The sequence below is a fragment of the Dama dama genome, chromosome 18 (assembly GCF_033118175.1).
Source record: "Dama dama isolate Ldn47 chromosome 18, ASM3311817v1, whole genome shotgun sequence".
In the NCBI taxonomy this organism is placed as follows: Eukaryota; Metazoa; Chordata; class Mammalia; order Artiodactyla; family Cervidae; genus Dama; species Dama dama.
The window spans coordinates 81,644,348-81,668,052 of NC_083698.1; the positions used below are offsets into that span (position 1 = coordinate 81,644,348).

Consider the following 23,705-nt stretch of genomic DNA (forward strand, 5'->3'; position numbering starts at 1 on the left):
GGGGTAGTAATGAGGGAATAAGAGTCTGCTGGTCCAGTGAACATAATAATACCCCCGTCAGTGGAGGAAGGGGCAGTGCTCATGGTACCAGCTAAGTCTACTTCCCTTTTACATGATGGAATTAAGTAAGTATTTGACTTGTCTATTGCCAGGAAAACAGAAATAAACCCAACCACCTAGAGGGATTAAAGACTAGATGGCCGTGCCATGCTCGTCGGTGCCTCTGAAGTCACCCTCATGAATGGCCTCAATTCTACTGACTTTCCTCTTTCCTTCTGCCTCAGGAGACAGTGAAAACAATCCTAGAGAAACTTTTTTTTTAATAGTTCAAAAATACAAATAATCACATAGTTGAAGAGTTCTTAGGATGTCTCCCAGGTCCGGAACTCACTTTAATTGCCACAACTTTATGCAGTTGGCCTTATTCCCTCAATACTCTGAAGTAATAGGATTGATAGAAGGTTTTGTTTGTTTGAAAGTTAGGTTTTAAATAATATAGCTCAATGTCCCTTTGTTTGTTCTTTGCACTCACTCAATCCAAGACTGTCTCATTCATCATTATCGACAGAGAAAGAGCAGACTTGATTTACCAAAATGTCTATTTAAGTATTGTTTTTTACTTTAAGTAAGTTAAGTTCCTTTGAGATATGCAAGGCTTGGAAAGTTTATTCCCCAAGTTTCTCTCTAGGTCCACATTTGTTATGCGGTTAAGCAATTGACTTGTCTTAAATTCAGAATATTGGATTTAAGCCTAATTTTAACCCTAACTGATTCTTTCCAACAATGTAATTTACTGAAGGTCAGTGTTAAATATCATTAGAAAAAGTCAGGACTTTTTTGAATCAAACAGACTTGGATTTAAAAATCCCAAGTTTAGATTTTGTTATTTACAGCAGCTAAGATTTTCCTTTGCAATTCAGTTTCCATACCTGTAAATTATGGATTATACAACCTACCAAGAATTGTTTCAAGATTATATCAGATAAGCTTCATATACTGCATGGTGTGTGGTATGCTGCATCACAGATAAGTAGTTAAGTATTAATATACTTTCTGTTTCCTGCTCCTGTACCATCTGAAGGTCACTTTACATCTAAAATGGGAGAAATGCTTTCTTTCATTTATAGGAAAAACAAGATAAGTTTGAAAGACTTATCTGAGTTAGCACTATGATAAGTAAACTTGAAATCTTTATCAAGAAACAATTAGGTAAATTGTTTCCAGACAATTTTAAGAAAGACTAGTTAATTTAATTATCTTCAAATTTACCAGTGAAGTATATGCACATATGTTTAATTATCATTCATGCTGTATCACAAGATGGATTGGTGTCATATACGTTTTCCAGATGAGGAAACTGAGGTGCTAAGAAGATGGGTCATTTGCTCAAGCTGAGCAGCTAATTGAGTCGGAACTACAACCCTGGCCTCTTCTTTCTGCTCTTATTCTTTATACCAGGACCTCATGCTGACAGGAAGGTCAGATGTAGTCATTCATAATTGCCCTTATCTTCACAATGGCCACCTCTAGTTTTTCGTACTCTAAAAACCAGTTTTATCTGTGGTGAATTACTTCCTTCCCCCTTTTAAATAAACATCATCCACTTATAGCAACAAGGTGAGGACAAATAGACAGAAAAGCAACATTTAGAGAAAGTGGCACTTTGCCCTGAGGCTCAGAATACAGGGGTCCTATCAGAATGAGTAGAAATCTGAACAGAATGAAAAACACTAAAATCGATGTGTGTGTACTCTCTGTTAATTTTCACTTCACTGGAAATAAAGTAGCAGGTGTAATTTGCTCTAATCACATGCTTTCCATGAAAATCCACATTTTCAAAATAAGCTATTCAAAAAATCACACAAGAAATCACTTGGGGGATGCCTTAACATACAAAACATTTCATTCCATTGATATAGTAACTTTTCTAAAATTCAGTTTATATCATTTCAGGGTTATATCTTTTATGTGTTTTACTTAAAATGTTTGCTTCATATGAAATAAGAAATTTCTTTTACCTTGGCCTGGCACTCAAACTTATAGCAAGCATATCTCACCCCATGCTTGCTTTATCTATTTCTTCATTCCTTGGGAGGAGGAAAGTATTTTAAAGTCCACGACATGGTTATTTTTCACCCCTTCTTACATCATTGCGTATACTAAAGGGAAAAAGACTTGAAAATAAAACTGCAATAAAGTTATCACACCTTCCATCATTAACAATAGTTCTAATTCCTGATTCTTCTTAATTTTCTATCTAATGTTTATATTTTGAAGGACTTGAAAATGCCTTATTCATCTCTACCACAGTGTCCCGTATAATATCTGGGACAATAAATCTTTATAAAATTAAAATAACACAGAGCATTTGGTTGAATCTTCATAGCCTCCCTGTGAAGTAAGGCCAGAATTGTTATCTCTGCTTCGTTGGAGTAGGAATGGAGCCTCCCAACACAGCACAGTGAAGTCAAGTCACATCCTACCCAATATTCTCTATCGTAAGGACCAACAGTTTTTTCTGTCTGCCACTTAGATTATTTTGGTCCTAAATTTGAGGATTTAAAGGGCCATCTGGCTGAGCATTTAGTTATACAACAGAAAAATGAGGCAAACACACCAAGATATAACCAACCCTTAACATTCATCCGTGGTAATCAGAGTTTAAGGACAGAGGCCTTGGCAAGACAGGTCATTTTCTGCATGGTACGCTTAGGTTTCTTAGATTATGTGAATGTTCTCAGTCTGTGCCTCAGAGTTTCCAAAGCTTCTTGCTACAAGACTTTGTAATTTTAGCCAAACAGATTCCAATAAGAATGTGTATCCCTGAATCACTTCTGTTGGACCTAGGCTATCAGAGTTTGTTCCCTTTTGGACTAAAGAGTGACTTTTTGCCCTGGTTTTCTTCATATGGGCTTCTGCTGATTAAAGATGATGAGATTTCCATCCACCTCGCTTGAGACAAGATTGCCAGTTTAGAGGAATGAAATTCAGAATGTTTTTCTTTGTGTTCATCAAAATAACTGTGTTCACACAGGAAGAAAAGATAGTGTGTTAGATGTAATTTCCATGAATTTTGTTCAGTGCATTGATCCAGGGTTGTTTGATATTGCATTTGCAGGAATTCTTTCACAGAGGATGGAAACATTAAAAAGCCACGAGTACCATTTGATGCAATTGAAAATAAAAAAGGTAAAAGATGTCCTCTTGTTTCTTTCAACATGAAAATAAGTATTGTTTGGCCAAAATCATAAAAAATGTTTAGCTTTATTAGCAGTCAAAAATGAAAACTAGACTGGGAAGTGCTGTTTTCCCCTCAAATGTGGGGAGATTTTTTTCCTCTTAAAGATAATAGAGCTGGGGAGAGTGTAGGGAAATGAGCATTCTCATCGCTGGTGGGTATATAAATCAGAGCAATCTTTCTTAAGGGACCTTTTAACAACATGTAAGAAAAGCTTTAGAAGTTATTCATATATGCCATGAATTTCACTCTTAGATACTGATCCTAAGGAAATAATTAAGAATGTACACAAAAATTTAATTGCATAAATTATAAAGGAAAAAATAACAGCTACCATTATTGCAGTAATAGTGGAATGGATTAAGCTGTTTGTTGTTATTCACAACGGAGACACTAAGTCATGTCCATCTCTGCATCCCACCAGGCTCCTCTGTCTTCCACTGTGTCCCAGAGTTTGCTCAAATTCATGTCCACTGAGTCAGTGAAGTTATCTATCCATCTCATAGTCATCCAATAAAATATTAATCCACCCTAATATTATAGGAAAATGTTTATACATGAAAGATGTTTAAAATATATTATTCAATGAAACATTTGACTACATGCCACATGGACCTCAAGGAAAATTAATAGTGACTTTGATTTTCTCTCTCAGTCTTACCTCTGTTTCTTATATTTTTTCTTCTAAAAAAATCTGAGCTTTTTGTCACATGAAAAGAAAATATTTATAATTTTAAGAAGATGAAAGTACACATGTCTACATTTAAAAAAAAAAATCAAAGTTTTCCTATTACAAATCAAGGTTTAATCCAATACAGTGGTTTTGAGTGTATGGCTCCTGGACCAACAACTTGAGCATCATCTGGAAAGCTTGGAAAGTTCAGATCTCCTGAACCACAATCTCTGGGTTTAAGGTCCAGTATTGTATATTTTAACAAGCCCTTCAGATGATTCTGAGGCACAGTAGAGATTGAGAATCACTGACTTAATAAAATGAAGCTCTACGCTCAGGGAAGAACTGATGCTGAACTACTCTTCTCTCTCCCACCATTTTTTTATCCTTTAAATGATTGCTTTAAGCACTCTGAGTGTTCTTATTTTGTCCCATCAATCTCTGTTTAGGAGTTTTTTAGTAAATGTTTGGTTGAATTCAGAAACTTAGAGTAAATGTCAGTGGAACCAACTAGTGGAATTTATGTGATTCTAGTGATTTGGGAAGTTATAGTCATAAGATCATAATAGAACAAGAGAAATTTTGATAGATCACCTTCAGGCAATGAGTGGCATTTAGACCATTCATTTTCCTCTTTTAATATTTTCTTATGTGAACTAATCATTTTTCTGTTATTTTTTTACCTAATCACTTCTTTGGTCTTACCATAGCTTTCAGTTGAACTTATAAGTGCTTTCTGATATAATAATGATTAAATAATAAAATGTTTCATTCAGTTAACCTGTGTTTCAGATACCTGGATATGTATTTTCTGTATTTTAATTAATAGTTTCCTTTTTAAATGTACATTTCTTTTTTTAGCTGTGGTTCCACAAATTATGAATGAAACCAAAGAAATACATTGCCATAATGGTGAGTTCCAATGAAAGTATTTGAGAATCATAATCAATAGTTAGGCATAACTCTGCTTTGCATAAATTATCATGTTTGGAGATCATTAGGCTGATAATGTATTTTGTATAAATTTTCAGAAGTTGTGAGTTTTCCAAAGAGTCAGTATGTGTTACTTTTGCATAATTTTTTTTTTTACTTTCCATTTTTTTAAATGAAATATTATATTTTATCTTTGCTTATTTAAGAACAGTAACTTCCAAACTTATTTTGAGGGGCTCAAACAGTGCTAATACTTTGCTCTGGGGAACACTTAAATGGAAGAGCTTGGCATCTTCTCTGTGTATTGATTTTTAAGACTGTCACCATCCAACAGTGATTTGTTTCTGTCAGATTGCTGACGCAATGGATAGCACTTAAGTGTGGTTTTCTTTATAACAATTAAAAATTTTTAAGCCAAATTTCAATTTATTTTTTCTTAAAATTCATGAATTTCTTTTATCAAGGTATAATCAGTCAATTAAATACCTTTTGTAATGAGTTCTTTAAGGTGGCTCAGATGGTAAAGAGTCTGTCTGCAATGCAGGAGGCCTGGGTTAGATCCCTGAGTTGGGGAGATTCCCTGGAGAAGAAAATGGCAACCCTCTCTAGTATTCTTGCCTGGAAAATCCCATGGATGGAGGAGCCTGGAGGGCTACAGTCCACGAGGTTGCAGAGTCAGACACGACTGAAGCAACTTAGCACACATGTATATATAAAAACATACGCTGAAAATTTAGCCTTTCACAAAAAAACTATTCTGATAAATCATTAAAGGTGAAAACAATAAAATTTATGGGCCAAGGTCTAATTTATTATAAATAAAAGTATTCCAATTCAATTTGTCTCTTCTAAAATGCAATTATGTTTTAATGCTTTCATTAAAATCAGTATAGGCTGAGAGGTGATACAAAATGTGGTTTAACAGAATCAACAAGCTTTTTAAAGGAAAAATACCATTTTGAATAAAGTACTGCTAACCAGGAAAAAGTAACAGGTGTTACTTACACCACTCCCTCTCTGCATTTACCATCCAGTCTCCCACTTCTAGAAAAGTACATACTACTCATTTCTCTTGGGAGACTGGTTGGTACCTGCTGTGTGGTGGGAAAAGGACTAGTTTTGAGAAAACTAGGAGCAAGATTAAAATAAACATTTGTTGAGGGTCTAGTGTGCCAGGCTCTGGGATAGATCAGGAAAGCCACTACCCCTCTTTGGTTTTTGTTTCCTCATTTATGAAGTGGAAAAATGATACAAGATAATCTCATTTTTTCTCAATTCCCGGGTAACATAGGGTAGAGGATGTGAACATATTAAATAAACACTTGAACTTTGCTCAGATTTCTGTGTTGCTCAAAACTAGTCATACCTGTGACTTCAAAATTAATCTTCCTACTTTTATTTAAGATTAAAAAAATAACTCAATGATGCCTTAGAACAGGTGGGATTATCTTTCAGTGTCTAGGCTGTTTTTGTGTTTAATATGAGTTACGATTATCCCTCAAGAGGGTAACAAAATTCTGCGGTTAAAAGACATCCATTAAGACTTCAAACAGCTTTCCCATAAATACTTGCCAAATGCGTTCAGCAGCTTGCTCCCACCTTGCCTCACACTGGGTTCTCTGCAGAGCTAAAGTAAGCTGGCTTGAGACAAGTTGGGACTGGATTGGGAAGAATGCCAAGGAAACACCAGGTGTTTGTAGGCAGCAACATTGATGATTCAGTTGAAGATGATGCCAGGATGAAATCAGCTTTCAAGCAGGGTTCTAGGATGCAGCACTTAAGCCAGAGGTGAAGAGTTTCTGATGAAACCAAAAACAAGCACCTGCTGAAGAAAATGATTTCTTGCTTAAGAAAATGATTACTCAGTTTCTCTCTTCTAGGTCTGATTTTTGGTGTTGAAATGGGCAGAGTGTTTAGTCACTCAGCTGTGTCTGACTCTTTGTGACCCCATGGACTATATAGCCTGGCAGGTTCCTCTGTCCATGGGGAGTCTCCAGGCAAGAATACTGGAGTGGTTTGCCATGCCCTATTCCAGGAGAACTTCCCAACCCAGGGACTGAACCTGAGTCTCCTGCATTGCAGGCAGATTCTTTACCATCTGAGCCACCATGAGCAGGCCCCATTGAAAATGTTCACTATGAAGTCAAAGTATTAACTACAGGAAAATTAACTCTCACTGACCATTTTATTAAAATATATAAAATTAAAGTACATTTCCTATGATTACTATTTTGAAAAAAATTCTTCCACTTTGTTATTCAGCTGTCTGGTTTCAAGAATAAAAGTATAGCATGTGTATTTATATTCCTTTTCTGCCTAGGAAATGGTAATCTTGAAAACACATCCCATATCCTTGAACTCTAACCTGTTTGAAGTGTTAGGTTGGGTTCACAGTCTCCAACTGAATCACCAAAAAGATCTCACCACCGAAAAAAGCCTGTTTTTACTGTACTTATCTCAGTGCCTTGAACATAGAGTATGCCAGGAAAAAACAATCTGATGAAAAAAATGAATGTCTTATTAATAAGTGTTTGAATTCGAATGAAAAGCTATGGTCCTTTTCAAGATGAAATCTAATAACATAATCTCACCCTTATCCTTTCATTTTTTTTCTCCTTTATTATAAAACACTTTAGGAGCTAGTAGGATCATTGAAATTATAGATACAGTCCACCTTCATCACCCAGATACAATCTTTGGTAACAAGCAAAATCAATCAAGCAAGTATGTACTGAATTCACTGAGTTACTGAACCAAATTGACTAGTTATTTTTATTGGCTTTTTCCCTACAATGAAATTACAATGTATGTACTGCATTATTATTCCTAATTTGTACCTCAGTAGTTGTTTCTTCCTGAGAAAGAAACAAGTTCTCTTTGTACCTGATTAGTTGTAATATTATTCCTAATTTGTACCTGAGTAGCTTTTTCACATTCTTTGCTCCACCCTACTGCCTGTAAACTACATATCAATCCAATGGCAGGTTAACGACACTTCCCGTCAAGTAGTTCTTTTTTCTTTCTTCCTTTTCTTCCAGTTGAGAAAACAATCATAGAACGTGAGTGAAATTTATTCACTTTCATCATTTAAGGGCGTGATGGGAGTTAAGCTGATACCTAGTTCTCAGATGTAGAATAAAACACCTATAAGTTTGGTGGTATATCTATGTCCTTGTCTGAAAAAGAAATATAAAAATTTTCATATTGTTAAATCACAAAGTCTAGAATATGATGGGAAATGAAAAGCAGCAGCCAAGGAATGGTTAGGAAATGCCTTGTAAACTATATTGGGAGCTTGGTCTAGATTATGGAGGTGATGAGAAAATGCTAAAGAACTGAAGACAAATCATTAGATTTGATTTCAGAGAAATCGTGTGATAGCTATATAACAATAAAGGAAGAGACAGCAGTTAATAGAATAATAAATATTTTCTTTAAGTTCAGGTATATAGCTTCCTGTGGCAAATTTGGTGTTATCTTTTATGTTGCTATGTTGTTAAATATCATTGAACACCTTATTTAAAGGCAACATCAGACATTTTCATTATACGGATTTTTTATAGAATTTCTTATGTTTATTTTTACTGAAATTTTTTGACTATTGAAAAATATTTCTGGCACAAAAAAACTTGTTAATATTTTTATTTGCAAAACATTTGCTTTTGAGTAATTTGTTTATTTCAAATATGAACACAATATATTTAGTTCAGCGGTGGCTGGTATATTTGCCTGTGTGCTGCATGCTTAGTCACTTCAGTCGTGTCCGACTCTCTGTGACCCCATGGACCATGGCCTGCCAGGCTCCTCTGTCCATGGAATTCTCCAGGCAAGAATACCGAAGTGGGTTGCCATTTCCTGTATTTATTTATTTTTCTCACTAAGATACTTTTGTAAAAGTTGAGCTCTTAAAAAATAGAAACGCTTAAAAAATGACTTAGAATCAATGATATGAAGTAATACTTGTGCATGCATGCATGCGAAGTTGCTTCACTTGTGTCCAGCTCTTTGGACTGTATGTATGAACTGTAGCCCGCCAAGCTCCTCTGTCCATGGGATTCTCCAGGCAAGAATACCGGAGTGGGTTGCCATGCCCTCCTTCAGGGCATCTTCCCAACCCATGGCTCAAACCCACGTCTCTTCTATCTCCTATATTGGCAGGTGGATATTTACTACTAGCCCCACCTGGGAAGCCCATGAAGTAATACACTAGGTTTTGTAATAGAACTGAGCAGAGAATAGCACTTTGCTTCTCTCTAAAGCACTACTTTAGGGCACTTAGGCTAAGGTAGCCTGAGTATTGAAGGGGTTTTCATGTCTAAGTGTGTGGCATGATATTAGATTTCATATTCTTTGCTCCACCCTACTGCTTCTGAGCTACACATCAATCCAGTGACACGCCCATCAAGAAATTTTCCTTATTCCCTGGTGGTACCCTTCTGTTACCCACAGAGTCATCTCCCCCCATTTACACAGTTGCTAGATGCTATAAATGCTATGAAATGTTATCAATCCACTGGAGAGACATTTTCTGACCTTCCATGCCTTTAAACTTTTAAAGGCTGAGCAAAAAATATCAACTAAAGCCAACAACAGTTACATGAGGCAAAGTCTACAAAATCTGGCAAACAGAAGATCCAGGTAAAGCCACAAATCAGCTATGACCAGAGAACCAAATGGAAAATCAGCAGCAATTACCAAAGTCATGAAAAAGAATTTTCAAAACCTTAATCATATTTGACTTTTAAATATTTATTCATGCCACAGTTGTTTTGTCATTGTTTTTGCTTTTTAAACAGATAAAGATGCACAATGTCATATCAAGCAGATCTTCACACATCCACGTTTGGAACTAAATCCTGAATTTAACCCGAAGATCAAAGATTATTACTCTGAAGTCCCATTTGATGTGGTTACAGTGACCATCGGAGCAGAGGCTTCTAAGTGTCAGTGCAAGGTGTACCTGCAGGAACGGGCAGGACCAAGGTGAGGGCATTGATGGGGGCTGAGGGTAGACCTCTTAGCAGGAAGCAGACCTTGGAGACAACTCTTGAAGATGGTTCAGAAAACCTGAGGCACAAGATCTGTTGGAGGATTGTTAGGGAGTGAAATCCTTCTGCTTCACAGATGCCATGTGGTTAAAATAACACACAAGTGCTCTGCTGATCTATTAACAATGTTCGTGTTTAATCTTTCTAACGATGTTGTAATGACAGAAGATCTTGTGATATGAAAATATTAAAGAAGATTCACTGAGGGAAAACTGAGTTTATTCTTAGTGTCATGTTTTTAGATTGTTGAAGAATTAATCCTTCCTAACAGTAGCCTCCTTCTATCCCAGCCCAACTCCTCGAGTTTTTCAATATTCAAGTGCTGATTACTTGATAAACGTGTTGGTGACAATAGTTGGACATGGTAACACTAACTTTCCTAGTCTCATGAGATTTTTTTCCTAATGACTCTTCTGAGAGTCACCAGCTCTTTGGTTTATCATTTGAACAGATGATAGAACCTTATGACATGCCATGTCCATGACAAGAAACATACTCATTTTCCCATGCTGTAGGGAAAGAAATGCACTCAACATTCCTGGGAGCTAAATCAGTATAATAGAAAGAAAAAAGGATTCAAGTCAGACCAACCTGAGTCCTAACCCTGACTCTACCGTACTCTACTATATTTAAAATGGGGACAGCCTTAGTTTTCGTATGGATTTGTGAGTATTAAATGGGATAATGTATGCCCTTGACAGGTGGTTAATAAATATTAGTTCCCTTCCCTGTAATTGGTAGGGGACTTGACTTGCTCTGCTAGATAAATGTTGGCATACCAAAGCACAATGAAATGTAAGTTAAAATATTTCACATTTTAGATTTCTTATGAAATGATGCAGATCTTATCTGTTTTTAATGCAAATTATTGACACAGTAAATATTGATATATGAATCAATTTGGATTTTCTCTCTCATTCTCATTCTTGCTTTTACGCTCTCTCTCCAGCTTTGCCAACTATCCTCTGGGTTTAGGGATGAACAAAATCTCAGTGCTTGTGGTGGATGAATCTCCAACTCAGGGTGAGACCCTGACCATGTACAAACTCACCATCTATAGAGAAGACCGTCCAAGTCTGCCCTTGTTTGAGGACTTCACAGCATGCGGATTTGTGCAGGTAAGTGGATTTTATGTTTACACATGGGTTGAATTGGGCGTGATCCTTTTACCCAGGTGAAAAAAGGTCAAATGAAAATTAATAAGGAAAAAAAATGTATGCCTTCAAATCCAAGCAACTGTGGCCTCATTTCAAGAAAGAGTCCCAGCCAGGTATCTAAGACACCTTTCTTATGAGTGATTTTCTTTTAAATGTGGTGGCTATTCCCTGCACTGAGAGTGTGCAGTGGATTTATTGTGGTTAATATTAAAAAAAAAGTCTGAGTGCTGACACTTAGTTGTGAAATTGGTTTTACATTTCCTTTTTAAATTGTGCTGTGTTTCTTGGATTTCTCCCTGGAACTACTTTGAAATTTTAAACTAGATTCAGTGGAATTTGTTTTAAAGAATGAGAGGAAAATTTATGAAACTATTTTACGAAAGGGATACCAGATGAATGAAATTAAATTTTCTTGAGTAGATATATTTCTTCTTCACTTCTTGTACCTTAATCGTTTCTAAAGGCTGCAATTGCTCCTGTGAGCAGCACATACCATTTTGTAGCCCTGTTGACTTTGGAGGAGGGTGCACATTACCCAGAGACTTTGTCTTATTTGGTGGTTCTTTCCTCAGTTTTCCTGTTTTAGGAATCTATGTATAACCTTCTATATTTGCTTACATCATATACCTGGCTGCAAGTGATTCCAGGGAAGTCATCATTGATACTCTTACCTTATGTACTAATCCACTTAGAATGATTGCAACTATGTCTCGTCTCAGTGATTGATATGCTAGTGGGAGCATGAAACATAGTCAGTTAATAAGAGAAAAATGGCCAAATGGGCCTGAGTGAGTAGGATGGATACCGTATTTTCTTAAATGTAGGGGAGATATGGAGCATTCTTTCTCCCCCTCTACCCACCACCACAATTTCATCTCTTCTCAAGAATTTAACATGGGAATTCCCTGGCAGTCCAGCAGATAGGATACCACACTTTCACTGCTCAGGGGCCAGGTTCAATACCTGGTTGGAGAACTAGGATCCCACAAACTATGTGATGTGGTCTAAAACAAAAATAACAAAAAGAATTTAACACTACTTTGTGAGGGTACTTGTTGCTGAGATTTTTGTTTTTCAAGAAAATATATCTCTGTGATGTATGAACTACTAGCAACTCAAAGGGAATTTCACAACTGTATCAAGATTGGTCTAAAGCAGGACAGAACTAGTATTCTGAAAGATATTAGTAGGTATACTTAAAAAAAAAGATGGGAAAGAGTAGTGTTGCATGGTTATGAAGCAGTGGGTTAAACACAATAAAGTATGTTTCTTGGCTGTAGGACTTCCCCGAACATTTCATGTACTTATTTAAATATGTTTAAATATGGTCCTCTTCTAAAGAAGGATATGTAGTGTCCAGTATTTTCAAACTTTTTTGACATCTTTTTAATGCGCTAGCTATTAATATTCTTCTATGGAACACAGTTGAGGAAACACAGGTCTAGACTCTGGAGAAGACTTCATGATTAGGTTCCTTTCAGTTATCTACTTTTCATTTTGTTTTATAGGGTTGCTATTCCTCACTCTTTTTCCAACTGGGAAAACAAATAATAGAACCACACCAAAAATGTTCCTGAGGGAGGAAACCAAAACCTAGAGGGAGGTGTGTTTTTGTCTAAGGATGTGTATGCGGTGTGTGTGTGTAGTTATTTCCAAACTAAATATTCTTACCTTCTTTGGTGTGTGACTCTATTTTTTGTTTTTCCTTATCTCACTCTCATATTTTAGATAGAAACTAACTCTTGGGATAAATCATCTTTGAAGGAGAGCTAATAGTATGAATTATATTTTTCCAGAATATTTATGGTTACAAACAATAGTTATTTTCACTTTAAAAAGTGAATTTATTTCATTTTAATGTAGATTTTAATTTTTATAAGTCTCTATGGGTGACTACATTTTTATTGGTTAGTAAACTTGACTTTTATATGGAGTAAATATAAATAAAAGTTGAAAAGGAAAATAAAAGTTCTACATTAAGGCATGAAAAAATGTGTTTTTACTTTTCATTTGTCACCAGTTAGGTTTGTACTGTTGAATTTTTGCTGTATCTTTTGAAATGTAATTGATACCCACAAGTATTGGCATAGATTTATATTTTGATTCCACTCTAAACTTAAAACATGGTAAATGACTCATTCATTACTCTGCAATATGCAAAACCCATTTAATGGGTATTAGATTAATATGAAAAATTTTCAATTTCTAAGTGTCATAAAAATGTAAAATCCTTATGCTGGATATTTTAATATGAACACAGATTTCAGGAGTATATATATTCCTTCCTGGCTATCATTTGGAGAGCCCTTATATGTTTAATTGTAATTATGTACATGATGAACATCTAGAGAAATGTCAGTAGGAATGGAGATGATCCCATGAGTAGAGGGACACTGTAGAGCTGAAATCTCCGTTATTTTCTCATTTATCTCTGATTTATCCTTTGTTCTTCTTATGACACTATTCTGGTTCAGTTCTTGTTACTTGTTGACTCAGATTCTAAAATAGTCCCTAGCTTTGTTTGCTCATATCTGTCTGACTCTTTTCCAGTTCAGTTTTTACAAGCTTGATCTTCATCAGCTTAAAGCACACTCTGTCATAAGCGTTGCCAAAAATGCTCCAAGCCCCCCCTCCCATGGTCGTTCACTTCCCTCCTGTTAGTCCATATGTTTTTTCAGCCTCAGGTCTCATTAGTTGTCAGTGTATTTTATGCTTCTTCTAACCTGGCCTGTTTACCCTTCTCCAGACATGCTTCCCAATCCTGTGACACTGGGGCTGTCCCTCCCACTGGAAACTAAAAAGAGTTTATTTGATGTCACTCCAGAAGCTGTTAACTCAGATTCCAGTGTAGGAGTTTTGATCCACGTTGTATAAAAGAGTTCTTTAAAGGTCAAAACTGCCCCCAAATAGATTCTATTGACTGTCATTTATTATGTGCCAGGCTGTGTCCTAAGTGCTTTACGTTAGTTGCAGTCTCTTTAATCCTTACAGCATCCTATTGGATTGAATTCTTCTCTTAGCCCTCAGTTTCAGAGGAGAAACCCCAAAGGTCATAGATGTTAAAGATATTGCCCAAGGTCACACAGCTAGTGAGTGGCAGGGCTTGGATTCAGATCCGAGTGTGCCTGATCCCAAAGACCATGTTATATTACATTGCCTTCTGGCAGAATGGGGTCTCTTGCTGTAGGGACTTTTCTGACCCAGGAGGTATTCAAGTATCAGCTGGAAATCCATCTCTCAAGGAGCAGATTAGGAATTGGATTAGATGCTTTTTAAGTTTCCCTTGGGTTTCCTTGTTTCCTAGACGTTAATAAAATAAGACGTCTCATTGACCCTTGGTGGATTGCAAAGACCTGTGATTAAAGTGCACTGCTGTTGAGGTGGTCTCGTGCCAGGGTGGGCAGACTCAGTGAGGGTGGGGTATGGGAGGCTGTGGGAGAACACTCCCAGCCCTTGCCTACACTGTCGGCTCAGCTCCCTGCCCTGCAACCGCCGACTGCCATGTCTTTTGCTGAGGAGCAGACCTGTCCATACTGACTCCAGTGAGGATATAGACCCCTGGAGCTTGCCCATTCTCCCATTGCCTGATTCCAGTTGTCTAGTCAAATAAGCATTAGGCCTTGCTAACATTGGCATGAACTCTCTTCCTCAGCCCAAAGAGAAAGAATAAACTAGCAGAGAAGGTGCTACTGTCCTCCAGAAGTTCGTATTGATCTGGTCAGTTGGCAGGAAGAACCACCCTGGGGAGGATGGTGAAGAGAAGCCCCCTTTACACAAACCGGGAATACTTAGCTGGGATGAGTGAGGGCAAAAGGCAACAGTGGAGCTTGGCAACCAGACTGCTGGGTAACCTCTTGGTTGGTTGGTGCCAGCTGATTTTTTTTTCCTCACATTTGCAGCTCTCCTGAGCTAAGGGGTTCAAGAAAGTGGTCCAAAAATGAGGCTGACTTGGAAAGGCACTTACTTCACAAGAATAGGATAACCCAGTGGACAAGAAATATATGAAAAGATGGTCATCCCCATCAGTCATCAGGAGATTGTAGATTAAAATGATAAGGACATACCACTACCCACACACTGCAGTGAAAAACACTAGAAGTACTAATGATACAAAGTGTTGGAGAAGATGTGGAACAATTTTTTGTTCATACACTACTGGGAATATAAAGTGTTTGCCCGTTTTGGAAACATTTAGCAGTATTACTATAGTTAACATACATATATCCTATGACACAGCAATGCTACTAGCTACATACCCAAGATAAATGAAGTCATAGGTCCATCAAAAGGTATATCCAAGAAATCTTTTTTTTTTACTTTTAAAGCATTTTATTTTTTTTAGAGTAGTTTTAAGTTTACAATAAATGAGAAGAAGGCATAGAAATTGCCCATTTATCTCCAGCTTCACATATATATGGCCTCTTATCAACATCACACATCAGATTGGTAAATTTTTTACCAGGAACAAACCTACACTGATTCATCATAATCATGAGAAGTCCATAGTTTACCTTAGGGTTTGCTCCTTATGTTGTGCATTCTGTGGGTTTGGAAAAATGTATAATGACACATATCCAACATTATGAAATCATACAAAGGATTTTCATTGTCCTGAAAGTCTTCTGTGCTCCACCTACTCTTCTCCCCAACTGCCCACCAACTCCTGCCAGTCCTAATTTTGTTTTCATTCTCTCTGTGTGTGCGTGCTTAGTCACTTCAGTCATGTCCGACTCTCTGTGACCCTATGGACCATGGCCTGCCAAGCTCCTCTGTCCATGGGATTCTCCAGGCAAGAATACTGGAGTGGGTTGCCATTTTCTTCTCCTCATTCTCTCTGTAGCTTTACCTTTTTTAGAATGTCATACAGTTGGAATCATACAGCAGTAGCCTTCTTAGACTGGCTTCCTTCACTTAGTAATGTGCATTTAAGTTTCCTCCATGTCCTTTTACGGCTTGATAACTCATTTCTTTTAAGCACAAGAAATCTTCATATCAATTGTGTAATATCTAAAAGCTGTTTATAAAATCTAAAAACTGGAAAAAATTCGATAAATTCAATGTAATGCTATTGAGACATTTTAAAATTAATTAATTATTGATATATACAAACATGGATAAATCTCCAAAACATTATGTTGAAAAAAAGAAGCCAGACATAAAAAGACATACTTTATTCCACTTATATGAAGTTTAAGAACAGGCAATACTAATCTACAGTGATAGAAATCAAAATAGTGGTACCTAAAAGGTATGGGAGCTTCTAAGCTTGTAAAAACTTTTAGGGCAAATGTCCTATATCTTAATTGGGGTGGTGGTTACATATACAGCCAGATGGTTTATAGATGTATAAAAATTTAATTGTGCACTTCAGATTTGTTCAATTAACTGTATATAAAATATTACTTCTAAGTATGTTTAGCTATATATAAATTAGGTATACTAGATATAAACTATACCTCAATAATATAAGAAAAATACATTAGTGGGTAGGTATGTAATATATTCCAAGACATTCTTCCCTTTTCAAGTATATTGATCATAAACAAGTTAATTATTATACAATTACCTTAGGCAATAGATCATATATAGAATGTGTTACTATAATATAAAGAAAAATGTTAGAAAGTTCTTGTGGGACATATTCTACTGATGATTGCAGAAAAGTATTTCAGTCATTTATAGGAATCCTTTCCAGAAGGTCTTAATTTAAAGTTTATGTGTGGTCCCACAGCAGTTCTCTAGTATATAACACGGAAAAGTGTCTAATAAGCACTGGGTTTTTTTTAACCTTCCTTTTAGAAACCATAAAATGAGTGAACAGATAATGAATAAGTAATGTGGATTGCTTTAGACACTTGACTAGGCATGAGAGGCCTTGGGAACTAGGGGGAATCAATGGCAGAGGTAGGATTTTTCCCTCCATGGGCTCTCTATTTGAGTTTAGTGACTGTTTCTTATTATATTGTCATTTGGAATTTGCATATAAGAGTCAGAGAGACAACTCTTAGTTTAGTTATTATCAGTGAGGGAGAAAGGGCTAATTTGCTTGGCTGATATTAAAAAATCAGATTTGGACCATGGCTTCTCAGCTTAGCGTTACTGATAGTGAAGCTGGATGAGTCTTCGTTTGGGGGAGTGTCTTGTGCGCTATAGGGTGTTGAGCGCCATCCCTGGCCTCCGTCCACTAGATTCAGTAGCACACCTCTCTCCAAGCTGTGACAACCAGAAACATCTCCAGATGTTGCCAGACGTTCCCTGAGGGGCAAAACTGGCCCCAGTTGAGAACCACTGATGTATATTAATAAGAGGTCCTGCTTTTCTACTTTCTACTAACAAGGCTAGTAAATCTGTAGTGGATTTACTAGAGGTATGAATAGTTTAAAGGTAATCCTTCAATGTTGACTGTTGAAGAATGTTTCTTATCTCTTTTCATCCTTATACTTTTAATCATCTCTGTAGTCAGCGTTAGGACTCTGACAGCTCTTTATTCTACTCACTGAGTTGCTGTCTTTTCTGTCTAATGTAATTATAATCAGGAATACACATTCAATTATAGAAAACATGATTCTTAATGAAACATAAAAAGTCAACTAACATACCTAGATGACTTCATTTTGATTTATCCATAAATGGGATAGTGTTTTGCTGTTAGGAAGAAAGATTTAGAAAGTAATAAACTGTTATTATTGCTGGAATATGTCATGCACAGGAACTAATAAGATATATTTATGTTCTAAGGAAATTAAAATACAGATGAGGAAATATTTCATTTAATATCTCTTACCAAATCAAAATTTTTGACATGGATAACAATATAGCATCCACAGAAATTGATTTGTATAGATGATCTATAGTCTCATATACATTTTGCTCCCCAAGTGTTGTGCCAGAGTAGAGTCATAAATAAAATCTATAGAAAGGTCATATCACAAAAGCATAGGAGACTATAATTCATGGATCTATTTGCTAGAAACAACTTTCATTTTAAAATTATTTGCAATTAATAAAGAAAGGGCAAATACCAAGGAAAGACAAAATACCATTTTAAAAAAGTGATATGTCCAGGATTTGGCTACACATTTAAAACTGGCATTTGAAGCTTCATTTTACAAAAACACTAATTAGCAATCTAGATGCTGAGTTATTTAAATGCTATGTGAATGACTCCAGTTATAGCATTTGGAAATGCTTTATAATGTTCCATTTATTTTTTGTATCTTAATAACATCACAGAAGATTATTATAAAACAACTCTTGTGATAGTTGTCTAATGCTTTAGCAAATATCCATAATAAAAGAGAAGAGTGTTTAGCAATGATTGCTGAATAAAAACCTTTGTTCATTTCCACAGTTGCAGTATTGATTAAATATTCATTTTAGTGGTTTTTAGTTACCTTGTTCACCTCAATATACCAGAGGAATGCAATTTAATTTTCCAACAATAGAGTCTGTGTTGTACTGAAATGCCCCCAACCAGCAACTGTTTAAAGTATCTGCTCTGCCCTGAGTTATTAGAAATTTGCCATGTGCTGTGGAGGAAGCTGCTGACAGCAGCAGCCACAGAGCGTGGAGTAGTTAGGTCATGTTTATAGAATTTTTATTATGTGCCAGGCATCATGTTAAGCTCTTTATCTTCCTACCTTACTCAGTGTTTTCCACAGCCTTAAACAGATGATTTTTTTTATCTCTTCCCTTTTTTTTTAAACACATAGAGTAACTAAGACTTTAAAAGAGCTAGAACAGTTAGAAGCTTACCCAGACTTTCTAAGTAACATATGTAATTAGCGGCAAAGGTAGAATTTTGAATATGAATCTGACTCAAATCAATCCTTTTAATGGTTACTCTGAACCATAGAATCTAAAACCCTCCTCACACTTAACAATCTTTTTGACCTTTTCAGGAAACATTCAGCCAGAATTCAACCTGTTAAAATTTAGTTAACTAAACTTGCTTCTATGGTCATGTACAGTGATAATTTTTAATTTTATTTAAAGTATTATTATTATTATTATTTTGGCCACCTGCATGGCTTGTTGATTGTAGTTCTCCAACCAGGGACTGAACCTGGGCCTTCTGAAGTGAGAACTTGGAGTCCTAACCATTGGACTGTCAGAGAATTCCCTACAGTTTATACATTTTATATTGTTCTAGAGTCACTGAAAAATTCTGAAGTCTTCATAATCTTTACTTTGGTGGGTAATATCAAGTATCAGTCTTTCCTTTGAAAGTATACCTGTGGGACTTCCCTGCTGGCCCAGTGGTTAAGACTCTGAGCTCCCAATGCAGGGGCCCCAGGCTCGATCCCTGGTCAGGGAACTAGATCCCACATGCTGCAACTAAGACCTGGTGCAGCCAAATAAATGAATAAATATTAAAAAAAAAAAAAACAAAAAACAAAAACGAAAGTATACCTGTGAGGAAAGTTAGTATCTAATATCTTACTAGATATATCCTAGTATCTGACTATCTTTATAAGGTGTCTGATATTTAAATTAGGTTATAATATTTTACATGTTAGAATTCTACTTAGCCAGAATACTATTATTGCTACTAATTGGTAAAGTGGTTTCCAGTGCACAGGCTTTTTAAAAATGTGATGCTTGCTTATACAATTAGAGCAATTTCCGATTAATCACTTTCACTATTTAACACACCTCACTACCTTAATATTTCTATTAAAAACCTCCACAGTACATTTTTTTCAAAATTTTAAAAAATTTATTAATGCATACTTTATAATAGTGAGAAGGCTATACTGTGGAGCTGACAATTTGACAATGGTTCAATGACACATTTATCAAAGTGAAAAAAATCCTAACTTTTAGATTCTTTATTTAATCCTCACAAGAAGGTTAGATAATGTAAGTGATTTGATTATCTACTCCTCCTCATCCCCTTCCAAAGAGGAAACTAAATCTTAGGCTAAGTATTTTATATTTTTATATTTATTTATACATTTATTGACTTCTATTTATATTAATTTATATTTTGTATTATATTTATTTAGATTTTATATTAAATGCTTTATATTTTGGTTGATATTTCTCACGGGCATCACAGTTTCTTCAAGTGTAAATTTCCACCTCCAGTGACTTCCTATGCTATCTCTCTGTCATGGAAACCTACAATGAGTGAAAATTAAGTAGGTTCCTGAAAACTGTGAGTGAATACTGCATTTAGTGTTTAAACATATAGAAGAGAATGTCTCCTTCATAAAAGTCAGAGTATTTTCTCTTATTCTATAAATAGATGACTGTCAGTTTTCTCTGTGGAAATTATCAGAGCAAATTTTGCAGCTCAGCAAAGTATCTCAGATTATTTTCCTAACCTAGTGGTTAAAAGCCATGGACTTCAAGTTTCCTGCTTGTAATCGCTGTCAGGGAAACCTGACTGGTCCCAACTCTGCTTCTAACTGTCCTCATTGCCTCACTGCACTAGTGTCTCCCAGTGCAAGGCATATAAGCTCCCCTAAGCTTTAGTTTCCTTACCTTTAAGAAGAGAAGTAGTAATAGACCCTATCTTATCACATCAGTCTGAGGATTCAGTTAGATAACTAGTGCAAAGTTCTGTCATAAGCCTAGTGCATGATCAGGTGCTCAGTCAGTGTTGAATCAGCATCATCGTTGTCATCATCGTCATCATGAAAACTCTTGGTCCCGATCCCCCTCAACGGCTTACCTGCGAGTGTACAGAGGAGGAACAGGAAGAAAGGGCACAGCGAAGGAAGTAGGAGCCAGTAGTACTGAGAAACTGCTGGAATTGTAAAGGACTCGGGACAGGAAGAAGTAATTGTGAGTTTAGAAAGGACAGTGAGTGACCGAGGCTGTTCCATACAGTTGCATTCCTGAAGTTCATGGATTCTGTACTTTTGCCTTTGCGGTTCCCTTCTTTCATGAAAAATACTTAAAATTATATTTTATAACTGTGTTTATATATATACATATAGGAGAAGGGAATGGCAAGCCACTCCAGTATTCTTGCCTGGAGAATCCCATGGATGGAGAAGCCTGGTAGGCAACAGTCCATGGGGTCGCAAAGAGTCGGACACGACTGAGCAACTAACACATATATGTATAAAGATGAAAGTACTAATATTCATCTCTATAAACCCATCTTTGTAGAGACTTTTCTTGGACCTACAAGTTCATTTTTTACCTTCTAAATTTAAAGATGGTTCATTTTCCTGGCAGCTAAAAGTAGAGTGTATCGTAGGCATGGTGCCCACTGTGCCAAGTGGCCCTCATCTTCTACTTCCCTCAGAAGGATCTGCGGCAGAGGCATCCATTTCGTTAGCAATGACCATGACTGTAGGCATTCTTTCTTGTTAAGTGTCCTTGACTTCAGCACTTAGCCTTCTGCAGTTGTTTCAAATTCTGTGTTCTAAGCCTGAGCAACTCTTTACTAGTGTTCTCACGAGTCCATGTCGCACCAAGGGGAATGATCTGTCATTTTCATGAGCAGTTTGTGCACCCAGACGTTCTGAATGCAGAGGCCCACCTCAGTGCCGGGTAAACCTTCATAGACACTGAAGGTTTGGGAATTTTGTGTGGCATTGCTTTCTTAAGAAACAGACAAATATATAACTGAATCACTTGGCTGCATACCTGAAACTATCACAACATTTATCGTGGATATAAAACAAAAAGTTAAAAAAATTTAATAGGGACAAAAAAATCTATACGTTTTCCTAAAAAAAAGCAAAAGCAGGCAAAGATGAGAGGGTTGTGTTAATTCACGATCTCTTTTAGTGCTTCTATAAATTATCTTTCTGAGTTGGTGAAAACGAGTTATGTTAAACACTCACCTCATGAGTTAATGTAACTTACAGTCAGATAAATTACCGCTTAAATGAAAACGTTTGCTCAGCACATCTGTTCTCCATGTTTCTCCAAGTCACATCTGCTTCTTTTACAAGAAGAAACAAACTTTTACTACCGTTAGCGCAGCAGCGCCAAGACCGTCTACAAGAGAATCAGATCTTCCTGGCTTCCGACAGCATCCAGAGGTTTCCCTGAGTGCATCCTTCTGCTGTATACATTCATGTTCGTTTGAAGTTTATGTTTTGGCATTCTAATAATAGTCTTCTGATTTCAGAATTGGACAGGGGAAAAAAAAAAAAAAAACCCTGGGAGGTTTCTAAATAAAATATTCTGTTAGAGTAACTGGATTTCAAATGTGACATCTGCAACTTAGAAGGAGACTGTAGTTAAGAGAGAAGCTTTTAAACGAAGTCCCTTTTTGATAACTCCCAAGTCCTGTTTTTTTTTGGGGGGGGGGCGGTGCTTTAATGCTCCAGAGGATCCCTAGATCTTTGATGTCTCCTCCTCCATTTCCTTATCCATTTCTCAAGTCCAGATTAACTCTAGCAAAGGTACAGACCTGGATAACAAGGGTGGTGGTAAGAGAGGGGAGAGACCTTAGGTACTAGGGTGAACAGTCTAATCAGTCCCCCTCCCTCTTGAAAGCAAGAGGGAGAGGATGGTTTGCGTTGCGTCTTTGTTGCTGCATGCAGGCTTTCTCTAGTTGCAGCAGTGAGGGGCTACTCTTCATTGCGGTGTGTGGGTCTCTTGCCATGGCCTCTCTTGTTGTGGAGCACAAGCCCCAAGCACAAGTGCACGGGCTTCAGTAGTTGTGGCTTGTGGGCTTTAGAGTGCTAGTTCAGTAGTTGTAGCATATGGGCTTAGTTGCTCCATGACATGTGGAATCTTCCTGGACCAGGGATTGAACCTGTGACCGCTGCATTGGCTGGTAGATTTTTATCCACTGTGCCACCAGGAAAGTCCCATTTTTTGAAAACACGTTTTTGGCTTCATCAAACAGCATAGTTTGGCTCTGTGTAAGACAAGTGAAGACAAATGATGTCTCTGGGCCAGTGGTTCTTAACCTTTGGAGAAGGCAGTTACCCTCTTGAATCTCTCATGAAAGTGTTGAGCCCTTGTTTCAAGGAATCATGTACAGTCACACCTAATGCTGTATACACTTTCAGATATGAAAAAGCCCAGGTTAAAAAAAAAAAAACCTTACGCTAGTAACTCATAATCTGAAGCAGATCACTAGCAGCAACAAGCAGAAAAAGGACAATTTCATTTCCAGCATAAAGGTACATGATTGTAACTCAATTTATTGAGCACCTGCTTTGGCCCAGCAACTGTACTATTGGCATGTATTATTTGACTTGTAGTTCTAATGATGAAATTAGTATCTAGAATTATAGTACATTTTGGGGTTATGGGTGGTCTTTCAATAATCTTTATAAGCACAGAGAATTGGCAATTATTAATAGTTCTCAAAGCAACATGCCACCAAATCTAATATTGGCTTCGAAGTAAATATCTGTGGTTATGAGTTGTAGGTCATAGTGGTCCTGGGGGAAATTTTAATAATATGTCACTTGGGCAATTTCTATTATTCTTATTATTTCAAGCCATTGATATGCTTTCTTTTAGCAGGCTATAATAAACTGGGTTTTTGTTGTTGTTGTTGTTGTTCAAAGAAAGGTGGGCCCCACATCTCAATTAGGTAATGCCAGGAAAATTTCCACATGCAGTTGAGCAACTCTAACATTTCCTTCCATAGGCGTGTGTTGTAGAAACAGGAATGAGGGATGGGATATTTTTTGCAGATGGTTTCACCGATTGCAGAACCACAAGCTGGT

At 36.7% G+C, this 23,705-nt stretch overlaps 1 protein-coding gene across 1 annotated transcript in view; it reads left to right on the top strand.

The window, feature by feature from the left end:
• Window positions 1-23,705, top strand: part of CPED1 (cadherin like and PC-esterase domain containing 1) — a 304,150-nt gene that overhangs the window by 148,034 nt on the left and 132,411 nt on the right. The window contains exons 12-15 of the mRNA XM_061165684.1: window positions 3,119-3,189; window positions 4,773-4,823; window positions 9,641-9,827; window positions 10,842-11,010. Coding sequence (XP_061021667.1) covers window positions 3,119-3,189; window positions 4,773-4,823; window positions 9,641-9,827; window positions 10,842-11,010 — 478 coding nt within the window. The remainder of the gene's footprint in view (window positions 1-3,118; window positions 3,190-4,772; window positions 4,824-9,640; window positions 9,828-10,841; window positions 11,011-23,705) is intronic.